The 15,598-nt window shown below is 36.7% G+C and overlaps 2 protein-coding genes across 3 annotated transcripts; both read left to right on the top strand.

Moving 5' to 3' along the window:
- The first annotated feature begins 559 nt into the window (after nt 1–559).
- On the top strand, nt 560–2,804 carry LOC144565244 (uncharacterized). Of its 2 annotated transcripts, XR_013514860.1 has the most exons (4): nt 604–975; nt 1,287–1,685; nt 2,361–2,617; nt 2,659–2,804. XR_013514860.1 is itself a non-coding variant. In XM_078314952.1 (3 exons), exons 1-3 carry the CDS (start codon nt 703–705, stop codon nt 2,529–2,531), a joined length of 843 nt encoding a protein of 280 aa, XP_078171078.1. In that variant the 5' UTR covers nt 560–702; the 3' UTR covers nt 2,532–2,804. The 2 variants fall into 2 exon arrangements, 1 of the variants encoding a protein (XP_078171078.1); XM_078314952.1 differs by having other exon boundaries at nt 560–975; nt 2,361–2,804.
- Nucleotides 2,805–12,142: 9,338 nt separating this feature from the next.
- Nucleotides 12,143–15,147, top strand: LOC144565800 (L-type lectin-domain containing receptor kinase IX.1-like). Its single transcript, XM_078315636.1, has 2 exons — nt 12,143–12,512; nt 12,986–15,147. The coding sequence occupies exon 2, from the start codon at nt 13,282–13,284 to the stop codon at nt 14,770–14,772; it is 1,491 nt and encodes a 496-aa protein (XP_078171762.1). The 5' UTR covers nt 12,143–12,512; nt 12,986–13,281; the 3' UTR covers nt 14,773–15,147.
- Nucleotides 15,148–15,598: the final 451 nt, after the last annotated feature.

The following is a 15,598-nucleotide window of genomic DNA, read 5'->3' as shown; positions in this document are numbered from 1 at the left end:
TTTGTCGTATATGTATGTTTTAGCAAGTATAAATTTATGCACATACGAAAAGAAGCCTAAATATTTACAAGTATAAATTTATTTAGGTTTCTTTTCTTATGTTCATAAATTTATACTTGCTAAAACATGCATATATATATATATATATATATATATATATGTTTGTTTATCTGTTTATCTGTCAGTTTTAATTATTTTTAAGATCACGGAGAAGGCCTAAATCAACTAAAAACGTCAGCACACTGCACACACACACACGAAACGATACACTGACTTTGTACAATGCACGATATTGTTAATCAATCATATCCGTATTCGTATATGCTCGAGATCATATATACTTGGGAGGGTACGGATTCCGCTCAAACGGACTCCCTAGCATTCATATATATCTCTGATCGAATTTTCCAAGGAAGAAGTGAGGAAAGTCGAAACCCAAATTGATTTCTCTCAACAGTTTCCAAATGGGAATTCCCCAAAGGCCCAAAAGTAACTACTGATACAGGCCTCCAAATAACCGAGCCCGACACCAATAGACAATACCATAGTTGATAGTTCCATCCCTTAAACCCTAGCTGCTGCTGCTCTTCCTCCAATCAAATATCCATTTATTCGCCAACCTCCCATTTTCCTAGCATTCTCTCGTGCGGCGGCGCAATTCCCTCTTCCACGTCGAAAATCCTAATCTAAGAAAGATATAGCATGGCTGACAGAGGTGGTTTCGGACGCGGTTTTGGAGGCCGTGGAGACGGCGAGGGTGGTCGCGGAGGGCGCGGCGGCCGTGGTGGCCGGGGCGACAGGCGCGGTGGGCGACGTGGCAACAGGACGGAGGAGAAGAAATGGGTCCCAGTCACTAAGCTTGGCCGTCTCGTCGAGGCGGGTCACATCACCTCCATGGAGCAGATCTATCTGCACTCTCTTCCTGTCAAGGAGCATCAAATCGTGGAGCTCCTTACAAAAGATTTGAAAGATGAGGTACTGTCAACGAATCAATCTTAATTTTAACAGATTGACGTATTGCATGATTTTTCTGTGAGAATAAAAGAGTAGATCTAGGAATTAAGGTTATTTGACTCGTTGTAAATATGTTTTTTATCAATGGAATTGTTAGTATGCATTTAAAGCCACTAACCTTAAAAAACATAGTAGTCTGATGAAAATTTTTGTTTGATAAGCCTGCATTTTGGTTTATCCATATTGCTCATGGCCTTTTAGCAGATATAATGCCATTTATTTTTTCCATCACCTTTGTCTTATTTATTGGAAAATACTCCTTTTGTACACAGGTGATGAAGATCACCCCAGTGCAGAAGCAGACCCGTGCTGGTCAGAGAACTCGTTTTAAGGCCTTTGTAGTGGTTGGTGATGGCAATGGCCATGTGGGCCTTGGCGTCAAGTGCGCAAAGGAAGTAGCTACTGCTATTCGAGGTGCGATCATCCTTGCCAAGCTGTCAGTTGTTCCTGTCAGGAGGGGTTACTGGGGTAACAAGATTGGATTACCCCACACGGTTCCATGCAAGGTCACTGGCAAGTGCGGGTCTGTCACTGTGCGCATGGTGCCAGCCCCACGTGGTGCTGGAATTGTGGCAGCTCGTGTGCCCAAAAAGGTGCTCCAATTTGCCGGTATTGAGGATGTGTTCACCGCTTCTCGTGGTTCTACAAAGACCCTTGGAAACTTTGTCAAGGTACAAATTCTAATCTTCTATTATTTAATTAATAATTGATTACAGATGTGTTGGGTTCTTAGGTGGTAATGTCTTTAGCTGTTTAACTAATTGGATTTCCTTAGCATGGGAATAAAATTGAATTGATCATCTTGTTGGTTTTCTCATTAATTCTTGCTAGGTTTTACTTTTTTTTATTGTATTCAAATTGCGAGTAATTTGAGTATTGGTCTTCTTGTTGATATGAAATCGGGCTTATTATAGTGGGTTGGGCTAAAATGTGCAAAGCACAGGTTATACTTTCTGAATTCAAACCATGGATTCACTCAATTTGATATACATAAGCCAATATTTTTATTTTTAGATTTTTTTACAATTTTTTTGATTAGGAGACCTCTATTATAATTGGATGTGTATTAATTGAGCTGTTTGGATTAGCTGTCTGAAAATTAAAAAATGGAGATTTGGAGCAAAGCATGAACCCTTGTTATAATGAATCATTTATTCATCCAAGAGATTTGCAGTTCTTACCAATGCTTGTCTTTTGTATTGTTTCCCCAAATTCTATTAATTAAAATTTTTAAGAGTCCTACATGTAGTTTGTTGGTGCTTTTTAATATCGCATGGTTGGGCAGTGGGAAATCTCTTTGTTTATCTGCTAACTTATTATTTAAATTGCTTTCCTTTATTTTTCAGGCAACATTTGACTGCCTGATGAAGACATACGGATTCCTGACACCTGATTTTTGGACGGAGACTAGATTTACCTTGTCGCCGTACCAGCAGTATACTGACTTGCTCTCTAAGCCGGTTACAAAGTTCATTCAACCTCCTCCTGAGGAAATTTCTCAGAAGACTGAAGTTTAGGAATGTTTTTTTTTTCTTAGAAGTTTAATGCTTTCGAAGTTCTACTGAAGGAATGCAATGTACCAGACATGACCCTTTGTTTTTCTGTTATGTTATTAAGTTATTTGGTGGTTCTTTGTGGATGGAGGTATGTATGTGAATAGGGCCTCAGTGGGCCTTGCCAGTAGTAGTTTTGGTTTCTCTATTTACTATTTGGAAATTTTGCGAGCCTAAATTTTGAGAATGCTACTTTGTCAATTTACGTGTTGTTATTTATAAGGAGGGAAATTATTTATACTATTATTTGACAATTTTAATAATAGTTTTCTAATTTAATTCAAATAAGATCGAAAGTTAAAAGTAAATTTACAAGTATATCACTACATATAGATAGTCTGAGGGCATATCTGTTCGCATAATTGTAGAAAATAATCTTTTTCTATCATCAATTTTAATAATTCTTCCTTTATTACTTTCAAACTATCTTTATTGATTGCAGTTTAATCTTACATTTGTGAGATTAAATATTTAATATACTTTACATTCGGATTGGTTTTAAATGACAAATTATGAAATCTGTGCACCTTACGAGTGATGTGTTTACGTGTGACATTTTCAAATTAATTTTGTATAGAGTCAAGTGGTAAAAAAATGTTCAAAAAATAAATACATTAAAATTAATTTGTAAACAGTCTAATTTTGACAGTCTAATATACTTTACATTCGGATTGGTTTTGCATGTCAATACAACCTGTAAGGTAGATGGGTTTAACGGTTCGAATTGGTTATTTGAAGTCATTTTGATAGATTTTAGAGTTAGTTCACAAAAAAAAACTTAATAAACTTAGGAACACCTTGGTTCTACTCCTCCATAATTTATTCTTTTATATCTTTAAAAGTGGCATTTGAAAATATTGTTTATGGTGATGTGTTATATAAGTAGAACTAGGATCTTTTTAAACTAAGCAAATTGTTTGTGAGCTTATTTTCAGAATTTATATAGTTAATTTTAAACAACGAATTCAAATTGTTGAATCGATTTACTTCACAATTGATGTATTTACATATTAAATTTATAATATTTTTAATTAATTTAGTGTAAAGTCAACGATAAACAAAATAAAAAAAGTTTATAAGTTAATTGTAGTGAAAATTTATAAATTTGATATGTAAATACATTATTCATGAAGTAGATCGGTTTCAACCGTTGAAATTCATTGTTTGAAAGAATTTCAATAAAGTTTATACGTGATGTATTTACATATCAAATTTATAATTTTTCGTTAGAATTAACTTATAATTTTTTTTCAAAATTAACTTATAATTTTTTTTACCGTTTGACTTTACACTAAATTAATTAAAAATTAAAAATTTGATATGTAAATACATTACTTGTGAAGTAGATCGATTTCAACTGTTGGAAATTCAGTGTTCTAAATAGCAGCGCTATAGCGTTTTCGGACCTTGAACGCTAAGTTATGGGATAAAAGTGGACTATTTCAGCTACGACCACTATAACAGTAATAGTGGTCCGCTATCTGTGCTACGCGCTATAGCGCACACTATGCTACCTAGGCTTCTATATTAAGGCCAATTGAAAATTAATTTTAAAGCTCAATTTTTTCGACCAGCCCCCAGATGTGGATGTTGGGCAACAAGGTCCTTCTTTGAATATGTTCATCATCCTCATTGAGTTAAGGCACATTCCTTTGTTGTTTACAACTTTGTGTTCTTTAAAGGTTTGATACCGTTGTTGTCAGAGGTCAAATGTGAAATTGAGTCCTCATTCAGTTGGTGCATTCCATGGTGTTATGCTCGTGTTCCAACCAGAGTTGTCGGCCATTTTTGAACTTCGTGCGATCTGTGTGGATGGCTGTGCGGTTTGGCTTGAACCGTATGCTATCGGGCTCATGTAATAACAGACCTGCATAATTTCTAAAATCGAAAAAGTTAGATAGAATTTTGAAAATTTTGTTAAGTATTGAAAGGAGGGGGGAATGTCAGAAGATTTGATTAGAATATATATAAAGAGTAATAGAATGAGAGAGTAGAGTAGTGAAATAATACCCTATAGTTACTAGATAAAACATAGAATAATGAGCGGTTATTTTCCCTAAAAATAGGATATTATCAAATAACTTCCCAAAGGTGGTTATTTCATAATTAATCCTCCTTCCAAATCTCTTCAAATCTTTGAAATAACGCCATGTAGTTATTAGATAAAACATTAGTGCAATATTTCAATACTTAGAAATTTTTCTTAATTTTTCATCTCAATTTGCACATTTACCAGAATCGTGTGCGATTAACGGTTAAACCGCATGTTACTAGTTTTATCTTATTCAAAGCTAGTATGCGATTGGGGTTAACCATGTGTGATTGGTTTTACCTTCTTCAAAGCCAGCATACGATTGTGGGGAATCATGTGCAATCTAATATTTAGCCAATTTTTTCGAGGCATCAATTGATAGGAGGGTACTCAGTCGCATGCGTTTCTCGGTTGATCCGCATGGTTGAAGAAAATTTTCTTTTTCAAAGAGGATTACGTGTGAGTTCTGATGTTGGCATCCCTGTGCATATGAGTCATATGTGTGCGAGTGACGACTGCTATTTTAAATGAACAAATATCCAATATTTTGCAGCTTCCTCACTAGCATGCGAATGAAGGCCAAATCGCATTGGGGGTGGTTGGTCTCTACCAAATTTTAGCATAATTGCCCTAATTGAAAATTTTGAGATTAAAGGTTTCTATCAGTTGATGCTTCCTCTCTATCTCTTGTATATCTAATTTATCCTTCTAAAATGTAAGTTCTAACTATGACTTAACTTAATTTAACTAAATTATAGAAAAATGGTAAAAAAGGTATTAGAAAATAAATAATTTAGTATTATACCTTGAGCTCATAATAGACTTCAAGTCCAGCATCTCCTGAAATGAAACAAAATCATTTATCTTCTGAAGAACACGGTCTTCACCTTGGTATAACCACATAAAGTGCAAAACTAGTACGTCGGAAAACACAAACTCTTTGGTTATCACTAACTCTCCACCTTCCTTACTGCACAAACTACATCTAGCATCAGTTAGGGTCTCTTTTTGGTATAACTTTTCCAAACATGCCTCCAGAGACACCGGAACACGATCCACCAATTGAACTATAGGTATTGTTATTGCAGTTTAAAAATCAGCAGGAGGTGTCCTCTTTTTTCACAAGCTTTGCACTTAATATGCATTAAATTTGTAACCCCAAATATTTTATTTATCACATCTTTCCCTCTTTCTTCTCCACACATCCAAAAAAGTTATACTAAAAGTTCATGACTATCTTGTTGCACACGATTTAAATGTGCTGTGGCATGAGGTTTTTAATGAGTTTTTTTAAGAAGTTTTAGTAGGGTTAGACTGTTAATAGGATTCTCTCCCTTCAATGTTTCAGCAAACATCTCCAGATTTTGTTGCATAAGAATATCCATCTCCAGTAATCAACTCTCGAAACTTTATCAAGGCTAATAAACTTTGAATGACAACATTAACGAAACATGTCAATCCCAGGTTGTCAAGGCCTTTAACGGGACAAAAATAGGAATCATCTTCCTCTTTGGGATTGTCAGGTGTTTGGAATTCAAACATAGAATCAAAGCTCTCTGAATTATCTTTCTTTTTTTTGGAATTATCCACTAAAGCAGTTCATAGATTATGGAGAAACAAGTTCTAGTAATCACAATTTACATCCAAAATCCATCTTTAAAATAATTTGAGAAAATTGGCAGAGATATACAAGATAGTTCAAAAATTACCTCTTCAGCATCAAACATACTTGTGTAATTTGGTACTAAGGCAATATACCAGCTTCATCCCTCTTTTGCTTTTTTTTTTCAGCCAATATAAAAGTGAGTTCATAAAACAATATGTAAGCTATTGATCGATTAACTTCTTCCCAAGAAACTTCTCGTACATCTTTATAACTTGCCCGGTACCATTTGCTTTTTCTTGACTTGTCAGTGGCATCAGTAGCATCACTTCTCACATATGTTATGTAGTGATAGTGTATACCAAACAGGTTGGGTCGGGTCCTGTTGGGTCTAACCCGTCCGGGCCAAGGTTCCCACGGTCTGGGGGTCCGGTGGGTCTACGGGTTAGTGGGGGTCGTGTCCGGCGGGTCCCGCTTGGGGGAGTTGGACCAATTCCTTGCCAGACCCTTAGTCTAAAATTAGCACGTGTCGGGTGGGGGTCAGGTCCGAGTCTGGTCCAGGTCAGGTTCTTTTTTTTAAATGTCCAATTTCGGCCTCTATTCTTGGCCATATCAGACTATTTTGGACTATGTAGAAAAATAATATTTTCGGCCAAAAAAAGAGGTCGAAACTGCTGTAATTATTATTAAAAAGAAACTGGGGGTGGGTACGGGTTCGGACAGGTCCGGGTTAGATTGAAATATTGGGTTGCATCAATTCTACTAAAAGTTCATGACTATCTTGTTGCTCACGATTTAAATGTGCCTGTGGCAGGTGGTTTTTAACGAGCTTTTTAAGGAGTTCTAGTAGGGCTGGACTGTTAATATGATTCTCTCCCTTCAATGCTTCAGCAAATAACTGTTTTAGAGCATACATCACATATTTTCTTGCGTAAGAATATCTATTTCCAGTAATCAACTCTCGAAACTTTTTCAAGGCTAATAAATTTTGAAGGATAGCATTAACGAAATATTTCAATCCCAGGTTGTCAAGGCCTTTAACGAGACAAAAATAGGAATCATCTCCGTCTTTGAGATTGTCAGGTGTTTGGAATTCAAACATAGAATCAAAGCTCTCTGAATTATCTTCCTTTTTTTTGGAATTGTCCACTAAATCATTATGTTCATAGATTATGGAGAAACAAGTTCTAGTAATCACAATTTACATCCAAAATCCATCTTTAAAATAATTTGAGAAAATTGGCAAAGATATACAAGAAAGTTCAAAAAATACCTCCTCAGCATCAAACATACTTGTGTAATTTGGTACTAAGGCAATATATCAGCTTCATCTCTCTGTTGCTTTTTTTTTTCAACCAATATAAAAGTGAGTTCGTAAAACAATATGTAAGCTATTGATTGATTAACTTATTCCCAAGAAACTTCTCGTACATCTTTATAACTTGTCCGGTACCATTTGTTTTTTCTTGACTTGTCAGTGGCATCAGCAGGATCACTTCTCACATATGCTATGTAGTGATAGTGTATACCAAACAGATTGGGTCGGGTCCTGTTGGGTCTAACCTGTCCGGGCCAAGGTTCCCACGGTCCGGTGGGTCTACGGGTTAGTGGGGTTCGTTTCCGGCGGGTCCCGCTTGGGGGAGTTGGACCAATTCCTTGCTAGATCCTTAGTCTAAAATTAGCACGTGTCGGGTAGGGGTCAGGTCTGAGTCTGGTCCGGGTCAGGTTCTTTTTTTTAGATGTCTAGTTTCGGCCTCTATTTTTGGCCGAATCAGACTGTTTTGGCCTTTGTAGAAAAATAATATTTTCGGCCAAAAAAAGAGGCCGAAACTGCTGTAATTATTAAAAAGAAACTGGGGGTAGGTACGGGTTCGGGCAGGTCTGGGTACGAGTTCGGGGTGTTTAGTCCGGGTCCTTGGGGGTTTGGGGGGGGGGTTTGGTCCAAGTTAGGTCGGGTTTAGATGGGTTTAGGGGGGTCGGTCGGGTACAAACGGGTTGAGGGTTCCTTCGGGTCGGGTTTTAGGGGGTCTAATATAAAAATCTCATACCAAACCCTTGCTAGACCCGAACTTAAGGTTGGTCCGGGCCAGTCCGGGTTGGGTGTGATCCTTGGTTCGGCCGGGTCGGGTCTAACCCGCCCAAGTTTTTTCAATCCACTACGTAGTGACCTCCCATTACAGTGCCAATATGCTCTATAATGCCTTATAACTTGTAGATGTTATTAGAGTTGAACAAAAAAAATTAGATTAAAAAAATCACAACTCTGTTAATTCAGTTTACAACAGAAGAAATAATTAGTATTATACCTTGAGCTCAGAATAGGCTTCAAGTCCAGCATCTCCTGAAATGTAACAAAATTATTTATCTTGTGGAGGACACGGTCTTCTCCTTGGTATAACCGCGTAAAGTGCAAAACTAGTACGTCCGAAAGAAAAAAAATCTTTGGTTATCACTCACTCCGCACCTTCCATACTGCACAAACTACATGCTGCATTAGTTTGGGTCTCGTTTTGGTATTACTTCTCCAAATACGTCTCCAGAGACACCGAAAGATTATCCACCGATTGAACTATAGGGTTGCATCAATTATACTAAAAGTTCATGACTAGATATACAAGTGAGTTCAAAAATTACCTCCTTAGCATCAAGCATGCTTGTGTAAATTGGTACTAAGGCCAATATATCAGCTTCATCCCTCTGTTGCTTTTTTTCAGCATCTTTCAATTGCTTATCTTCATACATAATTACCATTTTCTGGAGATTTTTATATATGACAAGATTGCCAACCACTCAAATTCTTTTTCAGGTGTTATGAAATTGAGGGGCTCAGATGGTGGTTTCCATACACCGTCATGCAAATGTGAAGCAAGATTATTCGATATTAGTCCAACATTTTTTGATCAATAATCTAATACTACTTCTCTACCATCTCTAATTAATACCTGTCTCACCAGGTTTTCAATTATCGTAAACCAGAGTGCCTCAGCAACAAATACAATTATCCTAAAATAGGCTAAAGTGTGAAGTGATTTGAACAATGATGAATCTTGTAGCTCCGAGAGTATATCAACATCACATTCCAAATTCATAGTATTGAAAGTTGCCTCAAATAATTCGCATTTGGCTCTCGAACCCAACTACAGATAACTAGGATTAAAACTTAGTTTCTTAAAACCTTTGAAACATTCAAATAAATCTTTAAAAGGGCCAAATACAGAGGCACTGCTAGATCCTATAAATGCCACCAGATAGAGTCTATCTTTTGTACCAATCAATTTGAGCATAGTTTTCTTTGTCCAGATTCTCACTCCAAACAATCCAAATTTTTTGTCTTGATTGACATGTAAAACTTTATTTCCATGTACGTATCATGCTGCCACTAAATGGTGACGAATTTTTTCAAGACAAACACTAAACAAACTAGGATGATTAAAAGGGATGCCAATATTAAAGCTGCAATGAACAACCAGAATGTCTTGGAATGTAGTACGCACATGATCAGTTTGTAAAATAAATGTACAATAAAAGTAAAAATAGTAAATCTTATATATATAATGTACAAACCAAAACTGACACTGTATCGATAATACAAACATGCATATATGAGTGAGCAAAATATGAAAATTCCTTTTGGGAAAGATGATAAAGACCGATATATGGCCCTAGTGGCATGTCATAGAATTTGTCTACCATTGGAGAATGGTGGGTTAGGGATATTAAGATCTTTAATGATGTCTTGATCATGAATCTGGTTTGGCAATTAGCAGAGGAGGGACGTGACAAGCTATGGGTACACATAATAATGTGGAGTTTTTGAGAGATTAAGAGGCGAAGGTCGAAGAATATTCAAGACCTAAAGAAATTATTTGATAATGGACTTATTTGGCAAGTATGGGATGGAAGGAATATAAAAGCTCTGCAAGACCCATGGTACCAAGGCTGGGACGGTACAGTTACTGTAACGGGGTGCAGTAAGGAACCTAACGGTGGCCAAGCTATTTGATCATGAAATGAGCACATGGAAGGTAGAACAGATTAGGGCAGTTCTGGGCGGGCAAGCTATTCAAAGCATCATCAACACTCTTCACAAACCGGTACCATACCCACTAATTGAGGATATGCTAATATGGGTTGCGAGTAAACAAGGGGGTGTACACAACAGCTAAAGGTTACATACAGATGAGCTCCTAACAACTTATCAAACCGAAGTACAATGATACAAAAATTGGGTCTTTATCTACCTCTTGCTGAACAGCTGTTGTTGCGACCGAGGGCTCATGCGGTGCTCCTACAATCAAATTGAAAGCTCATTAGAACATCTTGGACTTGCCAAATGTGCTTAATAGCTTACAACATATATAAATCTCACATTGGCACATACACGCCTCATATGATCCACCTTGCTTATTTATGAATACATAAATTTAGTAGTATCCTAAATTTAGTTATTTTGAAAGTTAAATTGACCCATATACCGTTACCATTTCTCCTCTCTCCTCTTCACTGTAAAAATCTGAGATTTTGTGATTTAGACATCTAAACACTTATTTTGTCAGAATTCTGAAATGACAATTCTAAAAAAGGTAAGACGGTACCTTTGTCAGCTTGTGACGTATCTGGCAGCACTGTGCTCGGTGAGTTGAACCTTGATGAGTGGCGGGTGGGACTTAACATGCTCAGGTCCAGATTGATTTTGCTTTTAAATAGAAATGGATAGATAGTTTATTCCATGATGCTTAGTTTTTTTTAATAGAAAAAATATATAGTTTATATCATGATGTTTCGGTTATTTGGAATGGAAAAAGATAAATAGTTTATGATATTATTAGGGATATTTTGAATAGCAATTTGGACTTTGTATTGGTTCAATATGAATAACCTGATTCCTTAATTAATTTTGTCTTACTTATTGCTCTATGAGACTTTAGATAATGTTGATAATTAGTAGAAATATAAAATATTTTTTTAAATAAAAAACTCTATGTAGGATAGCTTTCAAAAAAATAAAAAAATAACCAGTTTGGCACTAGATTTCGAAAAGTACCCAAACCGCAATTTTTTTTTGCGGTTTCAAGGCCTAAAACTGCAAAAAAAAATTTGTGGTTTTACAATTCCAAAACCATGGTTTAAAAAAAAAAACGCAATTTTTTTTGCGGTTTTACAATTCATAAACCATTGTTTAAAAAAAAATAATAATAATTTTTGCGCAAAAAAAATTTGCGGTTTTTTTTAACCGTGGTTTTGGAATTGTAAAATCCCCAATTTTTTTTTTGCGGTTTTAGGCCTTGAAACCGCAAATTTTTTTTGCGGTTTGGGTACTTTTCAAAATCCAGTGCCAAACTGGTTATTTTTTTAAAAAAAAATTGGATATAAATAAAAAAATCGGAGTACGCTATTCATGATAGTTTTTATTTTAGCCTTTTCGCTATGACGTGATAATCGTTATTTAGAACTTTGGTTGGAATTCAATGATTCATTGTTTGAAAGAATTTCAATAATTTTTGGAGGTATGTTTATCAAAAAACTTGATTTTATAGTAAACTAATTTGAAAATTTATAAATTTTAGATCAATTTCAAAAATTTTAAATCAATTTGATAAATTATAAAATTTCGAAGTAACTAAGATTTTGATGAGTTAACGCTCTAGTTGTACTGTGGATAAATGTGCATCAATTTGAGTAAAAGCAGTCTCGTCGTGTCATGGTAATGAAAATATGGTATACAAGTATACATGCATGCAAAAGGAAATGGTAGCCAACCCAAGTCAACTACTCATTCGTCTGCAAGCCAAATATTATGGGTCAAAACCATATCAGAATTCAGATCTGAATCTGATCCGTTGGTGCAGGGGTCCCCTCCTATTCTCGCAATCCCGCCTGTCCAAATCGGCAAGGAAGAGGAAGAGGAAGAGGAAGAGGAAGAGGAAGATAGAGTCAATTGTCAAACTAAAACCTCTCTCCTGTGTCCTGTCCGATCACATTCAGTCACAACAAATATATCCAACTCAATCTCTCTCTCCGTTAATGGCTTCCCCTAATCCAAGGTCGCATCTCTCTTCCTCCATCCCCTCCTTCCTCGTCCTTCTCATCTCCACATTACCCCTTGTACCACTCTCCACTGCTTTCTCATTCGCATTTAATTTCTCCGCCATGGGAGCAAACGCCCCAGACATGATCGACTTCCAGGGAGATGCCTTCTTCAACAAGGTCATACGATTGACCAAAGACGAACTCGATTCTTCTATTATTACAAGCAGCTCTGGCCGTGCTGTCTACTCTCAGCCAGTCCCTCTCTGAAGCAAAACAACTGGTATTGTGTGCTTGCTCATGCCATTTTTCACTGCTTTACTGCTTCAATTTGTTGTTATTAGTTATAAGTAAAAATAATGTCTATGGTAAAAACATCAACTCAATTTATTGGATAATACTCACTGGTTTTTAACCAAACCAGTCTAAATTATTTTTAAAAGTAGAATACTAGTGTAGTTCCTTGCTAGTACTAACAAGGTTTCTGTAAATGTTTCGTTTGCCTTTGTTTGTTTGTTTTCTTTTTTTCATTTTGGGTCAAAAACCATTCTTAAATTAATTAAGCCCAACCGAATCATACCATGGCTAAATAAAATTAAAGCACCAAGCTAGAAAAGTATACAAATGATAATGAAACTACAAAAAGAAGCACATAAAAAATGGGTCCAATGAGTACCTTTTTAGTTGAATCTACTTAGCTGATATTAATTTCACGTCCACTGAGAAGCTAAGAGTTTAAGATGAATATTATTGCAGGTAGGCTTGCGCATTTCACAACCCATTTCTCCTTCCGCATAAAAGCCACAAATGATTATAGCAATGGGGATGGTTTGGCCTTCTTTCTCTCTCCTTACCCTTCTATTCTCCCAAACAACTCGGCAGGAGGATACCTTGGCCTATTTGATTCTAACTCTGGTTTTGATCAACAATCAAACAAAATCATTGCAATAGAATTTGATACATATCAGAATTGGTGGGACCCAAGCCCAGATCATATCGGCATTGATGTTAATTCTATCAGTTCAACAGTAACAACAAATTGGTATAGTAGCATGAAGGATGGTCGAAAAGGAAATGCATGGATCAGTTATGATGCAAAGGCAAAGAATTTAAGTGTTTTCTTAACATATGATGACAACCCATCATTTTGTGGTGATGCCAACCTATGGTACCAGATTGATTTGAGAGACTATTTGCCAGAAAACATTGCAATTGGTTTCTCTGCCTCCACTGGTTCCTCTATTGAGTTGCATGAGATCAGTTACTGGGAATTTAGTTCCACCATAGAACCGAAGGGTCTCATGTTTTGGGTTATTTTGTCATCACTTGCTGGTGCTTTTATCCTGGTTTGTGCTTGTTTGGCATGGATTATTTTGGGACGAAAGAAAAAGAAAGTTAGAAACAACATAGAAGAGGGAGGAAGAGAGCCACTTTTAGGTGAAGAAGAGGATGATGCCATGGATTATGATGAGCTTTCTGGTGAGTTTGAAAAAGAAACAGGTCCAAGAAGGCTTCATTTTGGCGAATTAGCTGTTGCAACAAAGTATTTTTCGGAGGCCAACAAACTGGGTCAAGGCGGTTTTGGAGGGGTTTATCGTGGGTTTTTGAAAAGTCTAAAACTTGATGTGGCTATCAAAAGAGTCGCTAAGGGGTCACAACAGGGGAAAAAGGAGTACATTGCTGAGGTCAAAATTATCAGCCAGCTAAGGCATCGCAACCTGGTACGACTTGTTGGTTGGTGCCATGAACGTGGGGACCTCTTGCTTGTTTACGAATTGATGCCTAATGGAAGCCTTGACTCGCATTTGTATGGCAAAGGCGTGTTGTTATCATGGTCCGTAAGATTTAGAATAGCACTAGGGTTAGCATCTGCTATACTCTATCTCCATGAGGAGGCAGATAGTTGCATACTGCATCGAGATATTAAATCGAGTAATGTCATGCTTGATTCGGAGTTTAATGCCAAGTTAGGCGATTTTGGTCTTGCAAAGCTAGTGGACCACAGTGGTGCCGCTCAGACTACTGTATTGGCTGGCACTTTAGGTTACTTGGCACCAGAGTGCTTTACTACAGGTAAAGCTAGTAAAGAATCTGATGTGTATAGTTTTGGTGTTGTTGCACTAGAAATCGCCTGTGGTAGGAGGCCAGTAGAGTCCAAAGTAGAAAAAAACAAGGTCAGGTTGATCCCATGGGTATGGGAATTATATGGAAAAAACACAATTCTTGAAGCAGTGGACAAGAGATTAGATGGAAAGTATGATGAGAAAGAAATGGAGAGGTTGATGGTTATTGGGTTGTGGTGCACACACCCAGACTATAATCTAAGGCCTAGTATTAGACAAGCGATGCACGTGTTGCAATTTGAGGCTCCATTGCCGAATCTACCCCCAAATTTTCTAGTACCAGTCTATATGTCTAATCTTGGTGATATGGGATTAGCATCAAGCGTGATAGATTTTGGAATAAGTGAAAATATGGTTTCTGGTATGGGTAAAAGTGGAAATCCATCATCTTCTGCCTTTACTACTGGTCCACAAAAATAAGAGGTAGAGGAGTTTAAGGGCGCATGGAAAAGGGGGAGGATGGGGTCCTCATTGTTGGAAATAGGTCATTTGCGGATATTTTATGATTCTTTCTTACTCTGATTTTGGTGATTGGGTTCGCTTGTTGATACTTTCTTGGCACATTTTTTTTGTTTTTCCAAATGTCTTGTTGGAGAGGAGTATTTCATTGTGTGCAGTATACACAATGAGCAACGACAGGGTGCTTTTATTGTCCCTGTGGGATTGGCATCAAGCATAGTGTATAGTAAGCTGCTTTTTATTTCATTTTCATTTTTTTTTCCAGAACGATGTTCTGTTATTTTTAAAGTTGTGCAGTGTGTTATTTGACAAGAGGCTTGTGAAATTTAATTCCTGCATGTCTTGTTCTTATATTTATCATTTTTCCTAAAATAATGCTCCACTGTATGGACATCAATAACTAATCAGTTCATAATTGCTTTGTTCCAATAATAATATTTGCCAGATGATCTCTGCAGAGTTTTACCATCATTATACTGTTTTCATAGGTTCCGGTTCTTTAGCTGAAATGAACACTAGTAGATAAGATCTGATGTTTTTTTTAGGTTCAGCTCACATATTCTCTGGCCTCTCCTGCCTGAAAAGTGTTTCCCTGTGGCCCCACAAATTGGTCCTTTTTGCTGTTGTTCGTCATTGTTTTTCTTCTTGTATGGACACAGCACTGCTAAATGCATGTATGGTATTAAGAAAGGTATTTGAACCCATCCGGTATTAAGAAAGGTATTTCAAATTTAATTTTTGAGATAGTAAAACCATCCGGAATTTGAACCCACAACTTTTCAAATAA

The sequence above is a fragment of the Carex rostrata genome, chromosome 14 (assembly GCF_964058835.1).
Source record: "Carex rostrata chromosome 14, lpCarRost1.2, whole genome shotgun sequence".
NCBI lineage: Eukaryota > Viridiplantae > Streptophyta > Magnoliopsida > Poales > Cyperaceae > Carex > Carex rostrata.
Note: the sequence above shows the minus strand (reverse complement) of the source record. Positions and strands in the feature narration are given on the sequence as shown.

Coding starts and splice junctions, on each gene's coding strand:
- LOC144565244 (XM_078314952.1), top strand. CDS start 703: ATGGCTGACAGAGGTGGTTTCGGACGCGGTTTTGGAGGCCGTGGAGAC. Junction 976..1,286: donor CAAAAGATTTGAAAGATGAG/GTACTGTCAACG, acceptor TTTTGTACACAG/GTGATGAAGATCACCCCAGT. Junction 1,686..2,360: donor CCCTTGGAAACTTTGTCAAG/GTACAAATTCTA, acceptor TTTATTTTTCAG/GCAACATTTGACTGCCTGAT.
- LOC144565800 (XM_078315636.1), top strand. CDS start 13,282: ATGAAGGATGGTCGAAAAGGAAATGCATGGATCAGTTATGATGCAAAG.